General features: G+C 39.9%; 1 protein-coding gene across 7 annotated transcripts in view; it reads right to left on the bottom strand.

The window, feature by feature from the left end:
* Window positions 1–721: 721 nt before the first annotated feature.
* CEP78 (centrosomal protein 78) overlaps window positions 722–21676 on the bottom strand; it is a 35683-nt gene continuing 14728 nt past the window's right edge. For 2 of the 7 annotated variants that reach the window (XM_032427547.1, XM_032427552.1), the window contains 8 exons: window positions 21458–21590; window positions 20268–20313; window positions 18768–18896; window positions 10998–11075; window positions 9651–9817; window positions 8195–8366; window positions 7822–7869; window positions 6629–7260 (listed from right to left, as the gene is read on the bottom strand). In XM_032427547.1, the coding sequence (XP_032283438.1) occupies window positions 6697–7260; window positions 7822–7869; window positions 8195–8366; window positions 9651–9817; window positions 10998–11075; window positions 18768–18896; window positions 20268–20313; window positions 21458–21590 (1337 nt within the window). In that variant the 3' untranslated portion in view covers window positions 6629–6696. Of the gene's footprint in view, window positions 2516–6628; window positions 7261–7821; window positions 7870–8194; window positions 8367–9650; window positions 9818–10997; window positions 11076–18767; window positions 18897–20267; window positions 20314–21457; window positions 21591–21676 lie in introns of those variants that run through there. The other 5 variants (XM_032427546.1, XM_032427551.1, XM_032427548.1 and 2 more) reach the window with 3 other exon arrangements.

The following is a 21676-nucleotide window of genomic DNA, read 5'->3' as shown; positions in this document are numbered from 1 at the left end:
CTCTTATCACCATAGTTTTGCCTTTTCAAGAATGTCAAATACACGAAATCATAGAGTATGTAACTTTGGGGCTTTTTTCAGTTAGCATAGGACTTTTGAGATTCACCCAAGTTGTTATATATGTAATTCATTCCTTTTTATCGCGTGTGTGGATACACTATCATTTGCTTATTCACTCGCCTGTTGGAAGACATTTTGGTGATTATGAATGGAGCTGCTATAAACATTCATGTACCAGTTTTTATGTGAACACCCAGGAGTGACGGTGGGGGTCGTATGATATGTTTACTATTTAGAGACACTGGCAGTCTGTTTTGAGTGGCCACATTATCTCGCATTTCTACCAGCAGTCTATGAGAATTCCTGTTGTTCTGCATCCTCACCAGTACTTGTACCATATTTTTTTATTTTAGCCATTCTAATAAGTGTGTAGTGGTGGATCCACTGATTTTGAAGAGAGATGTGTTAAAGCCTTTCTCATAATTGGTTTGTCCATTTTTCCTTGTATTTCTAAAATTTTCACTCCATCAATTTTGAAACTGAGTTTTTAGGTTGGAGATATATTTTAAAAAATCTTTCAGCAAGGGGTGCCTGGGTGGCTCAGCTGATTAAGCGTCTGCCTTTGGCCCGGGTCATGGTCCGGGGGTCCTGGGATCAAGCCCTGCATCAGGCTCCCTGCTCATCGGGGAGTCTGCTTCTCCCTCTCCCTCTGCCCCTCCTCCCTGCTTGTGCTAAGAAATAAATAAAATCTTTAAAAAAATGTTAAAAAAAAATCCCTCAGCAAACTATACTTTTTATTAGTCAAAAAGAAATGCTTTCTTCTTTGCCCCCCTTTAATGCTTTTCATTTTGGATTCTATTTATTCTATTTAGCCAGAAGTTAACAAAGTCACACCCACTTTTGTTAGCATCCGCCTGGTATACCTTTGTCTATTTCTTTATAATCCATGATAGATTTGCTTTTTGTAAATAGTGCATAGTTGGATTTTTTGTTTTTACTCAAGCCTAAGGAATTTGAGAATTTAACCTACTTAGATTTATTGTGAGAAAAGCATTTGGTCTTACTTTTTTTTTCCCCTATGTAACAACTTTTCTCTTTCCTGACTTTTCTTGGATTTTTAAATTCCACCTCCCATTCCTGGCAGCTGGTAGCTATGAAAGTTGTTGACACGTATTCGTTTCTCTCTCCTTGTCTCGACACAGTAAGTCCGCACTGTGCTTCCCTGCTCTGAACTAGGGCACGGCCATGTGACACTCCTGGCTAATGAAGTGTGAGAAGTGGCATGTGTGCAGAAGCTTTAAGTCAGTGAACGTTGCCTCACTCTCTTTTTCCTTGGGTGTTGCAACCAGCAACATTCTAAATAGTGATGCTTCATCAGCTGGCTCCCAGGTTGAGGGTGATGTGGAGCTCACTTTATTTTCCCATATGCATTAATATTCATTTAGACTTTTTCTGATTATAGGCATCTCATGATTATAAAGGGGAATGGCAGATCTCATGGCATCATCAGTTGCTTTGATTTAAAATCTCATCACGGATTCACTGTTCAGTGTGCTTAGTAATTCTTAGAGAAAAATCTCTTTTAGTTGTTGAATAAGAAGTCTAATACTGAAATCTGTGCTGTCTCATTAATTCCACAAGCATTTGTGTACTTACTATATGCCAACTGCTTACTACTTGTGCAATTACTATACGTCTGAGTTTGTGGAGGACTTGCACTTTTCTTTCATAATATCTACCTTTCATCCCTTTGCAGGGCATATTAGGGAGAATCTCTCAAATCTTGCATTTCATGCATTTAAGCTTCAGCTGAACCCATTCTGCAATCTAGCCCATCTTCTGAGTGTTTTTTCATAATTATATTTTCAGTTTCTAGAGACTAAATATTTTTTTCCTAGCATCTTATTGTTTATGGATACAATATCCTTATGAATATGACCTTAATCATATTCATTTTTACATTTCTTCTGTTTCTTCTACTTTCTTGAACAGGTTACTTTGTTTTAATTTGGTGTCTCCTTTTATGTTACTGGTTTTCTTCAAATCTGATGATTCTTGGCGTTATTTATGGATGCAGACCTAAGATTACAGTTTGAAGTGCTTTTCCTCAGCCAAACAACGGTCCCACTTTTAGTGAACACAGATGCTGACCATGGGCGCCTGTGGTGATGAGAAAGGGAGCGGCTGCTCCCCACAGCCAGAGCGAGTGGCTGGGCAGCAGATCCTCGGTTCCTCCTTGGAGTCATTTGGGTAACACCCTTCTTCTCCGATCCCAGTGTGTCTGTGTCAGAACTCCTACCTCAAAGAGCTGTTTTCTTAGCCTTAGCCTGGTGGCAAACTCCAGAATTAGGTGCTTCAAAGGTGCGCAGAATGGCTGAGCTGCTTCACTCTTTAATTAACTGATCCTCGATAATCTGCTTTTTATCTTCTAGGAATTCCACACTGTTCATGTTCTGGTTTTCCAGTTCTGCTATTAATCTATTTTTAGTATTTCTCCAGTCATTTCAATGAGATTCTGGAAGAGTAAAAGAATGTGTTCAGTCATCTTTGTTACGTGATCAGCTCCAGCATGTAGTTCATAATCAGAATCTTTAAAAAAATTAATTATTGTCGCCTATCTTGCTGGTCCTCTGAAAATCTTGAGATTGGGGATTATTCTGTAAATATCCATTTGAAATTAGACTGCTTCCTGGACACAGTACTGGCTAGGAATGGAAAAGTAATTATTGCAATAGTAATTATGACCAATCGTAATTATGTGGATTTAAGGCAGGACTACAAACTCTTTGCTAGAGTATCACATCTGACACTGTTTTTAAAACCTCAGAAAACTCCTCTTTGCATAGACTGCACATGCTCGGGTAATCACTCGGCAAAGGTACACAGTAACTTCTCAGTAAAGTTACAGGCTTGTAACTTTCTCTAACCCAGATGAAAATACTGTATTTCAGTGAAGTGACATTGCTTCAGGTGTAGTAGTAGAAGTTTAACATCAACCTTCTAAAATCCTCACATTAAGTGACAAAATATCCATATTGATGATTCTTTTTTTAAAAAAAAGATTTATTTAGGGGCGCCTGGGTGGCTCAGTCGTTAAGCGTCTGCCTTCGGCTCAGGTCATGATCCCAGGGTCCTGGGATCGAGCCCCGCATCGGGCTCCCTGCTCCACGGGAAGCCTGCTTCTCCCTCTCCCACTCCTCCTGCTTGTGTTCCCTCTCTCACTGTGTCTCTCTCTGACAAATAAATAAATAAAATCTTTAAAAAAAAAAAAAAGATTTATTTATTTGAGAGAGAGAGAGTACGCGTGCGCACGCAGAAGCAGGGGGAGGGGCAGAGGGACAAGCAGATTCCCCGCTGAGCAGGGAGCCCGACATGGGGCTCGATCCCAGGACCCTGAGATCATGACCTGAGCTGAAGGCAGACGGTTATCTGACTGAACCTCCCAGGCGCCCCGATGATTTTTAATGAAATCATTTCAAATGATTAAAAAAAAACCCACATAAATTATGCAACCATTTTAAAACTGTAATTTTGTACATGTATGTTTTTTAAAAAATTTCTTTTTAAAAAAGAAAACTGAGGTTATCAGCACAAACTCACTTAACTTCTACTTTTTTCCAATGCTTATTTCACCCCTAACTTGCCAGAATTCATCCCACTTGAAGAGTATAAGTCATTCTTAAATACTTTGCCATATGAACTGTATCCGTTTTTTCCTTACCGTATTTCCCTGTTTTCCCAATTCTCTAAGTTACTTATCTCATCATTTTGCACTGCACGTATGGAGGTGAGCCACCTCAAATTCACTGAGCAATCAAGTAATCTACATCCACACCTGTTCACATCTCTTTCTTCCCGTCTTAACAGCATTAACGTAGCTCATGCTCCCACGTCCTTGGATCCTGCTGCACGGGTGAGGCTCTCGATCCTCAGCATCTTCACTATCTCCTTTGATGGGTTCGTTCCTTTCAACCTATAAACACTTAAGTCACTCTCAGTCTAAAAAAAATTCTTTTTGAACTCCTTGCTTCCTCTTCTCATCCAGACTCCTTCAAAGAGTAGCCTATACCCACTCTTCACTGTCCCCTCAGAGCAGCCCTGTCCCCTCCACTTGTCTCAATCTGGCTATGTCTACCACTTCACTGAATGACTCCCATTAAGGTCACCAGGGACCTAACTGCCAAAGCCAAACACATTCTCTGCAGCATGACACTGTTATCTATTTCTTCCTTCTTGAAATGCTATTTCCGCTTTCCTCAAAATCCTTTCTCTGCTTCTGACTTAAACTTTTTTTAAGTCCCCACATTCTCTGTGACCTCAACCATTTTCGTGATTTTTTTATACGTGCTGACGCCATTCAAATTTTTATCTTTCCATGTCTTCACATGCGCATCCAGTGATCGACCCATCATCTCCTGAATTCTGCAGGTGCTTTAAAATTCAACCCGTCCAAACCTCAACTCTTCTCCCCAATACAGTTCTTTATTCCCTATTTCCAACCTCAATGATCCCACCACCCGACCTCAGTCACACAAATGGGACCCCAGCTTCTGCCTCCTACTTCCTCCTTACTTCCCACAACCAAGTCTTGCTTATTTCCCAAATAAATTTCAAACTTAATTCCTCCCTTGATATCTTATTTCAGACTTTTTTCCTCTTGTTATTGCCTCATTCAGAAGCTACCAAACTGGTGTTTGATGAAACCAGCTGTTAGACACTCTTTTACAAACAGGATTCTAGGGGCGCCCAGGTGGTTCAGTCGGTTAAGCGTCTGACTCTTGATTTCGGCTCAGGTCATGATCTCAGGGTTGTGAGATCCAGCCCTGTGTCAGGCTCAGTGCTCAGCAGAGTCCGCTTGAGATTCTCTCTCCTCCTCCCTCTGCTCTCACCCCCACTCCCTCTCTGGTGCATGCATGTGCATTCTCTCTCAATTAAAAAAAATGAAAAAGGATTCTATGATCAAATATATTTGAAAAGGGCTGCCCACCCTATGCCTGTCTTGGAAATTCAGAATGACTGTTAGCTTGCAGTAGCCCCGAGAAGTCATACAGTGAAGAAACCCGCTTAACTTTAAGCCAGGGTTTCCCTTACTTTTGTCCACGGAGCCCTTTCAGTAAGGACAGGGGAGGACATTTTTTTTATTTAAAAATAAACAATGCTCCTCAGAAGAGTGTGGCATCATCTCTGATCCCCATACTTCTTCTAACTGATGTTCCATACTGAACATTCATGATCTAACATGCAACCCTCAACATGTCATTTCCATTCTGCAACCGTTTTATTAGCTCTTTCCTGAGGAAAAAGAACCAGCTCCATGCAACATGGCTTGACATGGCTCGTAAGATCTGCTCACAGTCTCCTTGCTGCCACTGCCGGATGATATCCCACCAACTCTGGAATCTGTATCTGGCGTTCCCCAAACACACCACTCTCATGCCCTTGGCTCTATACTTCTGCTTCTGCTTTGCCTCCATTTTGAGGATCCTTTCCCTTCCTCCCCTTATTCACCAGTTTCCAACTACTCCTTCAAGACTTAGCTTAGGTGTGAGCTCTTTAAATGACCTTTCTTGGCCCCAGTTCTCTCTTCTTCCCCAAACATGGGCTACATTCCCTAAGCAGTCCCATCACAGAATGCGAAATGCAGTATTAAGATCTCTGCTTGTGCGTCTCCTACTCTCATTCTAACTATTAGTTAAGGGCTGTATCTTTATTGTTTTACTCCCATCGCACTCAATCCATGATTCATGAACTCAGTAGTACTGCAGTGGTCCTTCGGTAACAATCAGGCAGGGCCTTCTCAGAAGAAATTTGACACACCAGCTTTTCTCTGATTTTACCTCTCAAAAGTCACAGCCTAACTCAGGACTTATCTATGCATGTTTTACCAGGGAGGCATAATTTGGTCCGGAGATGCACGTTCATATGCTCTTACGTCGTCTGCCTTTAAGTACCTGACCCAGATGGAGGAGGGGCAGGCGTATAGCCCCTCCATGCACTTCCTGCGCTCAATGGCTTCCCTCTCCATGGCTTCCGCAAGCCCTTCTTCTCTTAACAAGGTAACAGGACAACAAAGGGATTAAGGGCATGGGTTCTGGTTCAAATCCCAGCTCTACCACTTATTTAAAGCTCTGTAATTTTGGGCAACTCACATAATCTGTCTCCTCAGACTCATCTATAAAATGTGCCCAATAATGGTTCCCTACAGTATACAGTTGCTGTAATCCATGACTATGGCTAAGTACCTTGGTCAATGTTTGCTGCTCTGGTTATTATGAATCAGGATATGCCAATGACTTCTGGCAAAGTGATTTATAATATTTCCACATTTACCCAAATGTTAAAACTCCCCCATTTATTACCCCATCCTTTCTAGGGCCCTTATCCTGCTTTGGTATTTTTTTTCTCCCTCCACAGAATATTAGTTCCATGAATGTAAAGGTTTTGTTTTGTTCATTGCTGAAAGCGACAGCACCCAGAATAGTATCATACATATTAAGTCCACAAGAAATACTTGTTGAGTGAAAGGTGGAGAGTGTCAAAAAGAAAACATACCCCAAAAGTTTCATTACAATAAAAAGAATGGATAAATCTCTGATGGCTTCCAGTACTATATTTTAAAACACCACATGCCACAATGAAAATATAAGAAATTTATTAAAATCTGAAGGCAAAAACATAATTTCAAAAGATTTAGACCTATGTCAGGTGTGATACAGTATGGATGCTTTCTTGAAATTCAAAGTCAGATCCAAGAGTATCACCTTCAGAGTGTTCTAACAGATTGAGTTTACTTTTAGTCGTCTTGGATGAAACAGTCACTATTCTACTTTCTTTCTTGACAGAAACGTGTTTTTTCAAAGACTCACTTTTAACTGGTTCGTTAACCAAAGAATCATTTTGCCCAATTCCTTTACTTTTCTGATTTACAGGTGAGTCAGAGCAGGAATGCAGGTCCTTTCTGGGCTGTTTTTTAGCACAATATTTTTTGGTATATTCACCTGTTTTGGTCATTTTCTCTGAAGAAGATCTGCTATTTCTAGACAATTCATCTTCTTTTCTTTGGCTTCCAGCTCCAGACATCACATCTGCTGAAGGAGAACATGTTCTAGCAATGAATTCTTTGATAGAGTCCTGCCGCTGCTCATTGACTGGGACTCCCAGGTTGTCTCTAGAAGTTTCTAAGGGCTCCTGCGTGGAAACGGGGACATGGAAGGAGTCGAGAGGCAAAGGAATTCTAGCATCACCTGTGATTTTCTGAAACTGGAAGGAAAAACAAAAGACGACAAAACAAAAATTCAGTGATGAACAAAGCCAACCATTAAAAAGTAGAGTCCATGACTTCAGTGTTACTCTGTGATTGTATTATTATGACAGTCATCTGATTAATCAGAAGATTTTAGATCCAGTTTTTTTCTAATTATATCCTGCCAGTTGGTTCCCAATTTAACTTCGCTATATCCAAGGCAACGTCTACTCCATTTTCAGACTTGGTGTTTGGATGATTATTGCCCACTTCCCTTTCCCTCATTAAAAATAATAAAGCCCTATTCCCTAAGAAAATTAATTTCTTTTCTATCGTCTAGGAACATGGAAGCAGTCTCCAATTTGTGATGAGACTGTTCTCAAGCTGGCAGTTCCCAAGACTGTCTGAGGTTGGCTGAGACGGAAGACGAAGGGAAGGCTCCAGGAAGTCAGGCCAGGAGAAGAGCAGACGGGTTGTCTCCTCTCGCTCCCATAACTGGGAGGCTAACTATAATACACTGTCTATTAGTTATGTCTGGATTACTTATTTAAGAAAATTATCTGTATCAGTACTTGTACCTTCATTAGTGTTCCTTCATTGTAAGCTGACTGCATACAAATAGAAACCTAGATGAAATATGAATAGAATAGACATTTACACAATTTAAAATTTGGAATGCTTTCTCTAATGTTTCATTTCTTTCTTCACTGAGAATAGTTTACTTTAAATCATACATTTGCAAAAGACCTTCTATCTTTCTTATTTGTAACTACACGATATTATGAAACGGGTCCAAACTTAACTAATTTCACATTTGGAAAGGACCCCAAAGAGGCTCCTCCCAAGCATGTGAGTTATTAGGGACAGAGCAGTATTATTTTCTCTCTGACTTGATAATTCCCTTTTGGCTAATCACTTGTAGAATCATTACGTTCTGTTCTGTCCACTTACTTGGATATTTTGCATCTGTCCTAGGGGGTTCTGCTTTGATTCTGGTTTTTCTTCTTCAAGCGCTTTCTTTTCTTCCGTAGGCAGACTACTAACTGTAGAATTCATCTGGGGACGACCCAGTAAATGAAAATCTGACTGATCTATACCAGCCATTGTGGCAAGCTGCCCAAGCCTGGACAAGAGGAGGAAAGGAGAAAAAAAGCAAAGGTTATTATAATTGCATGTGAGCAGCTTAGATTTCCCCATACCTATAATCATGAAATACTTCTAAAATCTTAAAAACCAATACCCTACCCCAGATACAAGCCCCTTTTCTCTCTCAAATTCTCAGCCCTCCCAGATTCATGCTCTGGGACCACATCAGCTCATGCCATCCTTGCAGCACTCCCTCTTCCCCCAACAACGTCTTGACCACCACCTGATTTGTCACTCCATTTCAATGCTTCAGCTTCTAGTATGCACCCAGTGCATCACCTCTCACCTCACCCCCACTTCCTGACCACCTTTCCTCCTGTTTCCAAAAACGTGTTCGTTCCTTCCTTCCCAACACTAACTCCTTCACCCACAAAACACCACTCCATCAATTTCAATCTCCAATTCTCTCTTTCAGTATCTTCCTTTAGCAAAATCATTCACGGTTGAGAATGACTGATCTGTATCTATATTTGCCTTACAAATTAATAATAACTTCTCTGTGTAGGACAAAAACCACTTAAATTCGGGGCGCCTGGGTGGCTCAGTCGGTTAAGTGGCTGCCTTCGGCTCAGGTCATGATCCCGGAGTCCCGGGATCTAGTCCCGCGCATCAGGCTCCCTGCTCAGCAGAGAGCCTGCTTCTCCCTCTGCCCCTCACCCCGTTTGTGCTCTCTCTCACTCTCTCTCTAATAGATAAATAAAAATCTTTAAAAAAAAAAAAAAAAACCACTTTAATTCAAATTTATTTTACAAGAAAGATAAATAGGGGCGCCTGGGTGGCTCAGCCGTTAAGCGTCTGCCTTCGGCTCAGGTCATGATCCCAGGGTCCTGGGATCGAGCCCCGCATCGGGCTCCCTGCTCGCGGGAAGCCTGCTTCTCCCTCTCCCACTCCCCTTGCTTGTGTTCCCTCTCTCGCTGTGTCTTTGTCAAATAAATAAAATCTTTAAAAAAAGAAAGATAAATAAAAGGGAGGGAAATTCTGATGCATTCTGGAATATTTTCAAGTAAAATTATCGTCAGTGTAGTCTTTCCCCAAAACTATACCTAAAAATTACTTAATCTACAGGTTATTCTTTTATAATGGGCTCTCTCCTCTACCAAAGCAGGTTTACCATTTTGCATTTCTTTTAATTCCTGATTTAAAAAACACCCTATATTACACGCTAAATAAGACTATGGAAGCATTGAAAATTGCTCACATTCCTTAGTAAACCCTCATTACAGATGCAAAGAGAATAATGCCATGGAGAGAAACTACTAACCCAGCATCTTTAAGGAGGTCCAAGAAAGCATGGAACTTCTGAAAAGAATTCTCAATGCTGCCCAAAACACCTTCATCATCCAGGATCATGCTTGTCAATGACTGTGCATGCAGGGCTTCAGACAAAGAGAAATTTATATTTCTTAACTGGGCATTTTCATGTTCCAGCTATAAAAGAAAATTGAAAATGTCTGACATGATTTTCTTCCATTGTCATGAAAAGAAAAGTTTTTAAGCAACAAAACTAAAACATTTCAAATATAATTAATTTGTAATTAATCTAACTTTCTGCCTATAAAGACAGAGACTACATCACATAATGATCAAAACCCAAAGATACCCAACAAAGTTTCCTATATAATACTTAGGTGGTATATAAATAAACCAAAATAACTGTTTAATTATTAACGATCTTTCAAAAGATCACTTTTCTGGGGCACCTGGGTGGCTCAGTCGGTTAAGCGGCTGCCTTCGGCTCAGGTCATGATCCCAGGGTCCTGGGATCGAGCCCCACGTCGGGCTCCCTGCTCGGTGGAGAGTCTGCTTCTCCCTCTCCCTCTGCCTGCCTCTCTGCCTACTTGTGCTCTCTCTCTATCTCTCTGTCAAATAAATAAATAAAATCTTTAAAAAAAAAAAAAAAGATCACTTTTCTAACTGGTTATATTCATAACAGACCCTCATTTACATTAGAAAAATTAGCTGCTTAAGGTTCCCTTTAAATTAGAAAGTGAAATAGTCTGATTTGAGCAAAGCATATTCTAACTTGGCTGGTGGTTAAGGATTAACTTTATTGAGCAAAATATTAAATGTCTAAGTTTAAAAGTCCTGAATCATACTTATTTATACTTATTTAAATTATTCACTGCCAGTAAGTAGTTTCATCATATCTTTTATGTTACTATATATGCATATAAGCATAAATGCTTTCTTGAACTGAAGCATCATAAACAGAAAATAAGCTAACATCATATAAAAATACACACACACCAAAAAAACCCCTAAGATTTTTACTTCTTTTTTTAAAAAATATGCTCCCCACCCAAAATATGTGGACCCCAGTGCAGGGCTTGAACTCACAACCCTGAGATCAGGACCTGAGCTGAGATTAAGAGCCGGATGTTTAACCAACCGAGCCACCCAGGTATCCCTAAGATTTTTCCATTTTAAAAACATGTTTTCTGGAATAGAGATCATATGACCACTAAAAGAAGTAAATACAAAGGTTCATATGGTACAACCAATTTGCAATATATTAGTTTTAAAGTTTATAAACTGCATGTGTATGGCTTAAAATCAAATAAAAATAAAACCAAAATACTTTCAAAAGTATAAGAAAAAACCTGTTTACCTCACTGACTCGTTTATCAGCCTTAAACCTTATTACTCTTTCCTCCTTTAACTGCTTTAGGCACTCCTCCAGTTTTTCCTAGTGTGAAAAAATAGAGTATTATAAGCAATTCATAGTAGCATATCCAAAAGCCTTTCCATTTATAGATCTCACCAAGGATTTAGGCATAGAGCCACAAGTAAACTCAGACTTCAGGATTATAATCTGTTACTTAATGATTTTATCCTACCATGCTAGTGAAATTAATTACCAAAAATATCAAATTAGCATATTAAAAATTTATTTGAATCCAATACTTTCCAAAATAAATTTGTGGCAGCTCACCATAAAAGGCATATGTGTATAATACAGTTAAGTCAGAAATAAAAAACTAAGGCCAAGAAAGGAAAATTCTACTTTTATTAATGGGCCCCTTTATAAGAGGAAATCTCACTAACATAGTTAACCCACCCAAATTATATAATTGCAGAATCAAATGCATTTTAAAAAGTAAACACTTTTAAAGCACTTTAGTACATGCCAAGCCCTGTCCTAATAGGAATTTCCTGGATATTAAATAATTTAATCATCAAAACCCTACAAGAACAATTAACTCCATGTCATTTTACAGGTGAGAAAATGGAGACAGAGAAAAGTAGCGTAGGACACCCCAGACCATATCACCTAAGATCATTAAGTTGTAGAACCACATTTTGAACTCAGGAACTTGGGCCCCATGCCTGTTCACAGAAGTGGTAATCTCCCCATTCAGCAACGTCAATAAAATAGAATGCACAGGGCGCCTGGGTGGCTCAGTCAGTTAAGCGTCTGCCTTCGGCTCAGGTCATGATCCCAGAGTCCTGGGATCGAGTCCCGCACTGGGCTCCCTCTCAGCGAGGAGTCAGCTTCTCCCTCTGCCTTTCCCCCCTCTGCTCGTGATCTCTCTCTCTCTCTCTCAAATAAATAAAAAATATTAAAAAAAATTAGAATGGACACTGGTAAATTTTGATTTCCAAGAACAAGATACTTAAGTCCTTGCAGTGGGGGACACTACTTGTGGTTGGCAGAATTCTAAGATAGCCCCTCAGATTCCTACCGGCTAAACTATATGATCCTCCCAGTTAATCAAATACTGATCTAATTGGTGCTGCAGTGAAGGGATTTTGCAAGATGTAATTAAGGTTCCTCAAATCTTTAATTGATCTTAAGAAATGATTCTGGGTGGATGTAACTTAATCAGGTGGCCTATTAAAAGGGACTGGGGTCTTCCTTAAGATCTAAAGTAAAAAAGGGACAAAGGCGAGATTCTCTGTTGCTGGCTTTGAACAAGTCAAGTGTGATGTCGTGGCAAGGAATGGGAGGGAGGCCTCTAGGAGCTGAGACTGTCCCCCAACTGACAGCCAGCATGAAAGGAGGATCTCTGTCCTACAACTCCAAGAACTGAATTAGGCCAATGAGCTGTCTAAGTTGGGAGTAGGTTCTTTCCCAGAGCCTCACGATGAGAACACAGCCTGACTGACATCATGACTTCAGCTTTCTGAGACGAAGCAGAGAGCCTAGTCACGCCATACCTGGACTTCTGACCTACAGAACTGGGAGCTCGTCAGCAGGTGGTGTTTCAAGCCATGAAGTTCACAGCAATAGAAAATTAATATACTACTCAACCCCCAGGTTCATGAACAAAATAAATGACTACTACTGTTTGAAGCCACTGTTTTGGGGGTGGTTTCTTATGCAGCAATAAACAAAATAACTCTACTTATTAAAACAACAAGGTATATTTATACATTTTAAAGGCTTTTGAACAATCACTTAAAGAATTTCAACTTAGAGTTTAGTTTACCCCTGGTGCATGCGGGTTGAGGGGAGGAACTCTATTACATGCTGTCATTGACGGAGGAAACTAGCACTAGCTTCTGGGCAGTGAGTACATACCACCGATCCTACACCCAGGAATTTACCCTAAGGAAATCACCAAAGACGTGGGCAAAGATTTATCTACCAACATGTCATACACGACTGTTTAGGCCTAACCCTAGAAGTGAGCTACAAGCTTCCAAATTGGGTTAGTTTAAATAAAAACAGCACACCCATATGAAGAAATGCTCTGCAAAGCCACTAAAAAACACTGACAACAAGAGGTCTTAACCAGAATTAATGAATGGGCTTTCAGGAGTTTTATATTCTGTGCGTTTTTCAGGGGAGAGAGTACATAAGCTTAATCTAAGATTCTCTGAGGTAGAAGAGTATTTAGTGACATGACAAAATATTTTTGATACCTTTTTATGACAAAAGGGTAGATTAGGTGTGTGTACATACAGAGGTGGCTTTTATTTTCTTCAGTAAGTTTTTCATTGTTTTCAAAAATTTGCTCAATGAACATATACTTTATACTCAGAATTTACGTTTAAAAATTTTAAAATAGTCTAACAACTTCAAATTCTTTAATGTTTCATTAAACATTTGAAGCCAGTCAAATTTTTAATGGGGACAAAGGAAAAAAATTACAAATACCTCTACTTACTTATATAATTTTTTTTATTATTTTTTTTAATAAATCTTTTTTTCTTAAGATTTTATTTATTTTTTGACAGAGAGAGAGACACAGCGAGAGAGGGAACACAAGCGGGGGAGTGGGAGAGGGAGAAGCAGGCCTCCCGCGGAGCAGGGAGTCTGATGTGGGGCTCGATCCCAGGACCCTGGGACCATGACCTGAGCCGAAGGCAGACGCTTAATGACTGAGCCACCCAGGCGCTCCTATATGATGGTTTTAATATTTAAAACTTATTTCACAGAAATTCTAAACAAATCAGTAAACAAGAAAGTCTCACCACAATCAGAGAATGTACAGACTGAAATGCTCCATTCTCAACTGGCTCTAAATATAAACAGCACATTGTGCAATTACATGAAATAGCTTCTCCCTCTAGTGGAGGGAGTTAGAATATCACGTGGGATTTTCATGAAAAACTGTACCTTCCTACGAAGTTTAAAGTAATTCATGCTCTTTAAAAAAATATGAAACCATAAGAGACTCTTAATCATAGGAAACAAACTGAGGGATGCTGGAGGGGAGGGGGATGGGGGGTGGGGTAACTGGGTGATGGGACATTAAGGGGGGGAACAAGTTGTAATGAACACTGGGTTTTATATAAGACTGATGAATCACTGAACTCTACCTCTGAAACTAATAATACATTATATGTTAATTAATTGAATTTAAATTAAAACAAATTTTTAAAAAAGCTCAATGTCTACACTTAAAAAAAATATGGAACCAAAAGATTAGAAAGCAAAATTATCTGACATTCTGTTATGTAAATTAGACTAATGATCAGGTTTTGGAGAAATCCTCTTTCTTGTCATCTGCTCTCCTTACCCTTCTATACATTGGCTAGTTTTTTCTTTTTCTGGAACAAAGCTCCCATCATACTGTATCTCTAATTTTATGTTTAACTTTTTTCCATTTATTTTTTTTTTAAAGATTTTATTTATTTATTTAACAGAGAGAGACATAGCGAGAGAAGGAACACAAGCAGGGGGAGTGGGAGAGGGAGAAGCAGGCCTCCTGCTAAGCAGGGAGCCCGATGTGGGGCTCGATCCCAGGGTCCTGGGACCATGATCTGAGCTGAAGGCAGACGCTTAACGACTGAGCCACCCAGGCGCCCCAACTTTTTTTCATTTACAGTGGATCATTTTTTATATAATCAGGGGATTCATAGCCTTGATTTTTAAAAAAGATTTATTTATTTTTGAGAGAGAGAGAGAGAGTGCCCCTGCGCTGGCAGGGGAGAGGGGGAGAGAGAGAGTGAGAGAGAATCTCAAGCAGACTCCCTGCTGAGCAAGAAGCACAACTCGGGGGTGCAATATCCTGACCCTGAGACCATGACTTGAGCCGAAATCAAGAGTCGGCCACTTAACCAACTGAGCCACCCCTAACCTTGACTTTTTTAATGGGCTACAAAATATTCCACTGAGCATGTCTCGGTTCTGTAATCACTCCTATATGGTTAAACATTTAAATTCTTTCCAACCTTTCAGTATTATAAAACAAAATAACTATTTTTATGCCTGAAGGCCTTTTCCCATATGTAGATAATTTTCTTGCAATGAGTCAATAAAAATGAGTTTGAGATCAAAGCAAATGAACATTTTTAAGGTTCTGTGATACTGATCTACAAAAGATTCCTAAGATTTTAGACTGCTTTCAGCAATGTATCACTTGGTATATAACTTCTACTATAACTGTTGGCTTGTTTCCTCACTTTAAAGTGCAAGGAATTTAAGGGAAGGGGGCATATTTGATCCCAGCACATGTATCTAGCACAAAGCACACGAAAAGTAATTGTTGAATAAGGTAAACCTGTGCGAATACGAGTTCTGTGTGTAATTAGTAGTTAAATTTCTCCTCAGATTATATTTTAAAAATTCAGAATCTCTGTGGCTAAAACCTGGCCCTCCCCCTCAGCTATATAAGCTTGGACAAGTTCAGTAACTCTAGGCCTCCATTTCCTCATCTCTAACATGAAGACAGGTTCCCACATCACACAGTTCTTGTGAGGATGACAAGTTAACAACACTCACATAAACTCAGAAGAGTGCCTGCTGCATAGGGTATGTTCAGTTAATGCTAATGAATATATGTGAACGCAAGCAGTGGCGAAGGACTTAAAATCAAATAGTCTCAAGTCACTCACACATACAGCCCCCTAGAGGCAACCTTTTCTTAAGCAGGTTTTAATTTTTTTTAAGTAATCTTTATGCCCAGCGTGGGGTTTGAATTCACAGTTCCAAGATCAAGAGTTGCATGCTCTACTGACTGAACCAGCCAGGCGCCCCTTTGAGTAGGTTTTAATTGTAAAATACGGTATCCATACTAAAAAGTGCATCTTTGCATGCATGCATCCCTAAAAATTCCCTTTGGTTTTGCCAACTCTTAACTTCATGTAAAGAGAATCACAGTATATGCAGTCTTCCAGTCAATATTGTTTTTAAAAATTCATCTATATTGTTGCCAGTAGGCTCTAGTTCATTAAACTTTATTGCTTTGTAGTTTTCCCACTGTATGAATACACATCATTTTTGACTCTTAAGGGATGTTTGGGCTGCTTTTAGTTGGTGCTAAAGCAAATCACACACGTACCCTGTTGCACCAGTTATTCTAGTACGTATACCGGCTGGGCAGGGGATAGGGAAACTTGTTGGGTTGTGAAGGATTAGCACGCCCTCAGGTAATGAACAATGCTGAATGCTTTCCAAAGTAGCTGTGTCAATTTATATGCCCATATAAGCAGGGTGTGAGATTCCTATTATACTCCAGGCCTAGGAAACCTGTAATTATCAGACTTCTTTATTAATGTGATTGGAGGGTAGTGGCATTTCATATTGGACACTTGTCCATGTTTATTAGCCATCTGGATTTCCTTTCTTAATGAGACTTTAGCCATTCTTATTTTTAATTCTTCTCATTTCCAAGTAAGAAACTTACATGACTATGTCATGATGAAATTTTAGACATTATTAACTTCCTACTTTACCAAATAAGACATTAGTCCATTTACACTCTTTCCTAAGTCCATTCCTCTCAGTGAAGTCACGTCACCATTCGTTTTCCCACTGGTCATGAACTCTTTGACTTGTAGTGATATCCTTAAAAATCTGTATTGTTGGGGGGGGCCTGGGTGGCTCAGTCAGTTGAATGTCTGCCTTCGGCTCAGGTCGTGATCCCGGGGTCCTGGGATCGGGCTCCCTGTTCGGCAGGGAGTCTGCTTCTCCCTCTGCCCCTCACCTCGCTCGTGTTCTCTCTCTCTTTTTCTCTCACTCTCTTTGTCTCTCTCTCAAAAATAAGATCTTTAAAAAAAAAATCTGTATTGTTGGGGTGCCTGGGTGGCTCAGTCGGTTTAGTGTCTGCCTTTGGCTCAGGTCATGATCCGGGGGTTCTGGGATGGAGCCCCGCATTGGGCTCCCTGCTCAGTGGGGAGCCTGCTTCTCCCTCTCCCTCTGCCTCTCCCTCTGCCTCTCCCCCTGCTTGTGCACTCTCTCTCGCTATCTCTCTCCGAGTCAAATAAATAAATAAAACTCTGTATTGTTTATTGAGCATAAACTCTCTCAACACCCCGCTTTGGGAACTGAAGACATTCATGCCTTTTCCCCTTCTTTCCACCTCCTATTTACCTTCCAAACCTACCTTTTATGTTGTCAAAGCTGATATTTACATTTTGTTCTGTTTTCTGTTGAGAGACAGTAACAGCAAATAGTCCCTGGTCCTACCAAGTATCTGTTTTTACTCTTTTTTTTTCCTATCATGTTGTATACTTTACTAACTCTCAGGCGAACCATGGTTATTTTCTACTTAGGAACGGGAGCAGAAAGCTCCCTGGAAGCTCATGATTGACTGGCTTCTCTTATGTGTGAAGAGGTGGGTAGTCAGTTGTAATAAGGAACCCCCAAATACTCTTTTCTAGGGTGCAAAACTCCACTAGGTGCCCTAATTCTCCCCAGTCTTTTTTTCCCCAAATTTTTATTTAAATTCTGGTTAGTTAATATCTAGTGTAATAGTGGTTTCAGGAGTAGAATTTAGTTTCTCCCAAAGTCAAATCATCTCATTTCAGGAGAATGAGGGTGGGGATGGGAGTCAGCTCTCCCAAATATAAACCTTCCACATGCTCTCCCTATTTCAGTCACATTTTTAACCAACTCCACCCTCTCTCTGTCACGCATATCTGAAGATGGAGCTGTTTCTGCCACGGGGGATTAGATTCCCTCAGCTGCAGCCAGTCCCTGTGCAAATTCTAGGTGGTACTGTTCCTCTGTTCACAGCTTCACACCCTTCCACTTGTCTTCTGTCTCTGAAAAAAATGTTGAAATCCCTTCTCTTGATTGTTGTGGATATATTCTTAAAAATTTGATACCAGTACTTTAATGTCTTATCAAAGTGGAGAAGAGCCGAGAGGGTCCTCAGCACATCCTGAATCAGGTAGTCCCTAGTTACAGTTCCTGACCTTCTTGGCTTTCCCCAGTGCCTTACTGTTGCTTTTAGAAGTACAAGCTCCCTAGTGTCTCGGTGCAGGAAATCTAAACGACCATGAGAGGGGCCTGGGTGGCTCAGTCCTTGAGCGTCTGCCTTCGGCTCAGGTCATGATCCTGGGGTCCTGGGATCGAGCCCCGCATCGGGCTCCCTGCTCAGGGGGAAGCCTCTTCTCCCTCTCCCTCTCCCCCTGCTTGTGTCCCCTCTCTCGCTGTGTCTCTCTCTGTCAAATAAATAAATAATATCTTTAAAAAAAAAAAAAAATGACCATGAACGCAAATTAGACGGTCTGGGGTCTTGTCTTTACTCTGCAGCTTAGTAACAAAGCATTTTAAGTGCTACAAATTGTAGGTGCTCATTTAGAAAATGAAAGGGGTAATTCTACATCAATTACAGATTCATCGTACTCTAACATTTCGTAATTTTCCAAGTACTTATCTTAAAATTTCTCTATGTTATTGTCATTAATTTTAATTGGGAAAATAAAAATCTGGCTTTCTTTTTTAAAAAATCAAATAGTAAAAGGGGCCCCTGGGTGGCTCAGTCGGTTAGGAAAGGAAAATATATTACTGGTGACATGTTTTGATTTTTATTTCTCAGAATTCAAACGTCTACCTTCCACCTTGGTCTAAGCCAAGGAATCGTTGAGGGGAAGACAGAAGCCATGTACAAGCTCATCCAGTGCCCTAATCAGGCTTCCTCCTGCCCAGTAACCACTACGGTTTAAAAAATAATCTCTGGATCTTAAAGTGGTAATGTTATACCTCTAATGCTTCTTGTTTTAAACTGGTTTTCTCAGGCTCTTCTTGAACACTTTCGGATGAATCGTCGACCTCTTCCATTTCTGAGGAGGAAGGACTCTCTACTGTCACAGTCACAGGGAAATCTGATTGCTTAGAGAAAGAAGTCAAGGTTGTAGAAGAGATAACAAAAACCAGGTAACAAATACTACAGGACATTTAACAAAACTGACCTGAGGTATCAAGTCATTATGTATAAATGTCTTCTACTGCTTAGTCTAAAACAAGCAATGACAAAGTAAAATGACAATGATTTATTTTTGCTGTCACTGTACAAAATTCTGTTGAGATTAATATTTGGAATCCTCCATATTATTTTATTAACTTTCTTTCATATAAGCCAACTGAGGAGCCAGGGTAAACATTTTTCTCAGACCAACTTTTTACTGCAGATGAGACATTTACTCTCCACTGTTAGGTACAAAAAGTCTGGAAGAAAATGTAGTTTTTGGAGGAAAAATCCATCAGTAGGGGACTGATAAGAAGAATTAGAAGAATAATTAGAAAGTCAATATATCTAGTGAAAAAAAAATGAAAATTAAAAAAATCACTTACACATACACAACTAAAATGGACCCATCAAAAACCTCATCTTACCATCCTTTAGCCACCCTAAAGCAGAACTACTGTAATGGTAATACAGTTCTCCTGTCAATTCACTGCCACTGGAATGCAGTTCAGTATGCTGTTCCCAAACATTTGAAAACTGACCTGATCATAACCCCATAAAAAGTCTACAGATCAAAAAGAGGAGTGCTGGGATTACATAACTGCACAGAAGACAAGTCACTGGGGTGTCATTTTAACCACGGGCAACAAATCCCACAGTACAGGAAAGTCCCAATGGTAGAATGAGGCGTGCACCCCTTCTTCTGGACATGCAGGGGGCAGGGCTCACACCCGGGGTGCTCTTCTCTCAATCCAGTAGTGTTACCTTACTCAGAGCTGCTATGCAGTTCCCCAGGACAAGGGGGAAGGAGAACCTGACACTCTGACGGAAGTGGCTGGTAGGACAGGGAATGTGTGTGGCCTTGGTGAGAGAGGAAGAAGTGCTCTGAGAGAGCAGAAGCTCTGGGACTGGCTTCTTTATTTTGCCTTTAGGATCTGGAACTTATACATATACTTATAGCTCTCAAATAACATTTCTCGAAAACATAAAAGACATTCTTGAGAATGGTAGCTCCATGAGTTGGCAGTCAAATTCCTTTCACTGGGTTAACAGGTGACTTGTGGACTGGAGAAATGGCTTCCCTGTTTACGGATGGAACCACAAGATCCCCAGTGTGTCATATTCACACAACTACATACCGTCATTGGGAGAGCAACCTGACAAGTTGCCAATGGATTTATTTCAGAGAGGGAAATGTTTTCTGTAAGGCTCTGTTTAGTTTGAAATGCAAAGAGAACGCCCTCCCACCTTTCCCACTTAACCTTCTATATATTGTAAATATGAGAACTACATACCTGCAAATGATTATATACATCATGAGTTTTGATTAATGGAAAACCCCTAAAGAGATACCAACAAATTAAGTTAAACATTGATGTGAATATTACCAGTTAACGCCAGTTTGCTAGAATTTGCTAGAATTATGTACAATAATACTATTAATAATACATTATGAATTACGTATAAGCAAAATAAGCTCAAAATAAGGACCTGGCAGAAAATTGAACAGAATTTAGCAGACTGGCTTGTCATAACTCTCTGAACTGCTGAGGGGTGTCTTCACGTTCTACGTTCAGGACGGTTTAGACTTCCAATCTAACTTCTTTGACTAATTATCATTCTCCAATTGACAACTCCTTGTGGTCAGAATGGTCTCGATATTAACAATTATCATAAAAAGAAGATATGAAATCATAAAGTCATAAAACTTAAGTGTAAAGACTGGGGCCTGGGAACTAGAGTTTATGCAGTAATAATTCACATCACCATTTGCAATGGAGATTATATTCAACAATTCAATGTGAGCAAGTGAACAATTATTTTACATAGTACCTACCTCAAGTCTTATTTAAAATCAATTCTTTGTTTTCTTAAGCAATTGTTAATCCCCAATTTCTTGAATACTGTAAATTACCTGAAAATAATCTACAGCAAACTAATTCACTCAGCAGGCCTAAAATTATAGTTCGACCATTTAAAGAGACTTTTATATTTCTAGTATAAAAATCGCTATGCACTGTTATCCCCTGGGTAAGTAATCAGCTAAAACTAGTTAAATCTAATTTGATTTACTAAATCTGATTCACTAAAATGAGTTAAGCTGGTTGACTGAGTTAGATTAAGTCTAATCCCTACTCCCTCATCCATTCTGTACTAAACTATCCCCCAGGCCGAAAATGTCTTTTTTCCCCATTCCTTACATGTCCAAGTTCCTCCTCCTGCACTGTAGGGCCCAGCTCAATTACACCCACCTTTAATGAAACCTTTACTCACCTGTACCGGTGGAGAGAATGTTTGTTGGGACACATAAGAAATAACTTGCAACTCCCAATTATAACTATTTTTTTTTCTTCTTTCAAGGACCCATTAGGCAGAAGCCACGTGTGAGTTATCATTTTTTCCTCTAGAGAAACCATTAGAGACCTCCCGCATAATAGAAGCTCCAAAATGAAAATTTCTAAACGACTCAAGACGGAATAAATACCTGGTCCTTTTTGCACGTTCTGCTGTGCGCCACGGCAGGAAACCAGAGACGCCAGGAGGTAGAGGTTCAGGAGAATATTCTTTACCAAGGGGGTGTTTCCTTCCATTACTTACAGGTTTCTTTGTGGCCAATCCTATGTTTGCGAAAGCATTAAAGGACAAAATCAAGATGCACTAAATGGTGACACAGCAATTATCACATGTTCGCACTTTATAAAAC

This window comes from Phoca vitulina, unplaced genomic scaffold (genome assembly GCF_004348235.1).
Source record: "Phoca vitulina isolate PV1807 unplaced genomic scaffold, GSC_HSeal_1.0 scaffold37, whole genome shotgun sequence".
NCBI classification, from domain to species: Eukaryota; Metazoa; Chordata; class Mammalia; order Carnivora; family Phocidae; genus Phoca; species Phoca vitulina.
The sequence above is the reverse complement of the archived record's forward strand: the minus strand, read 5'-3'. Positions and strand labels throughout refer to the sequence as shown.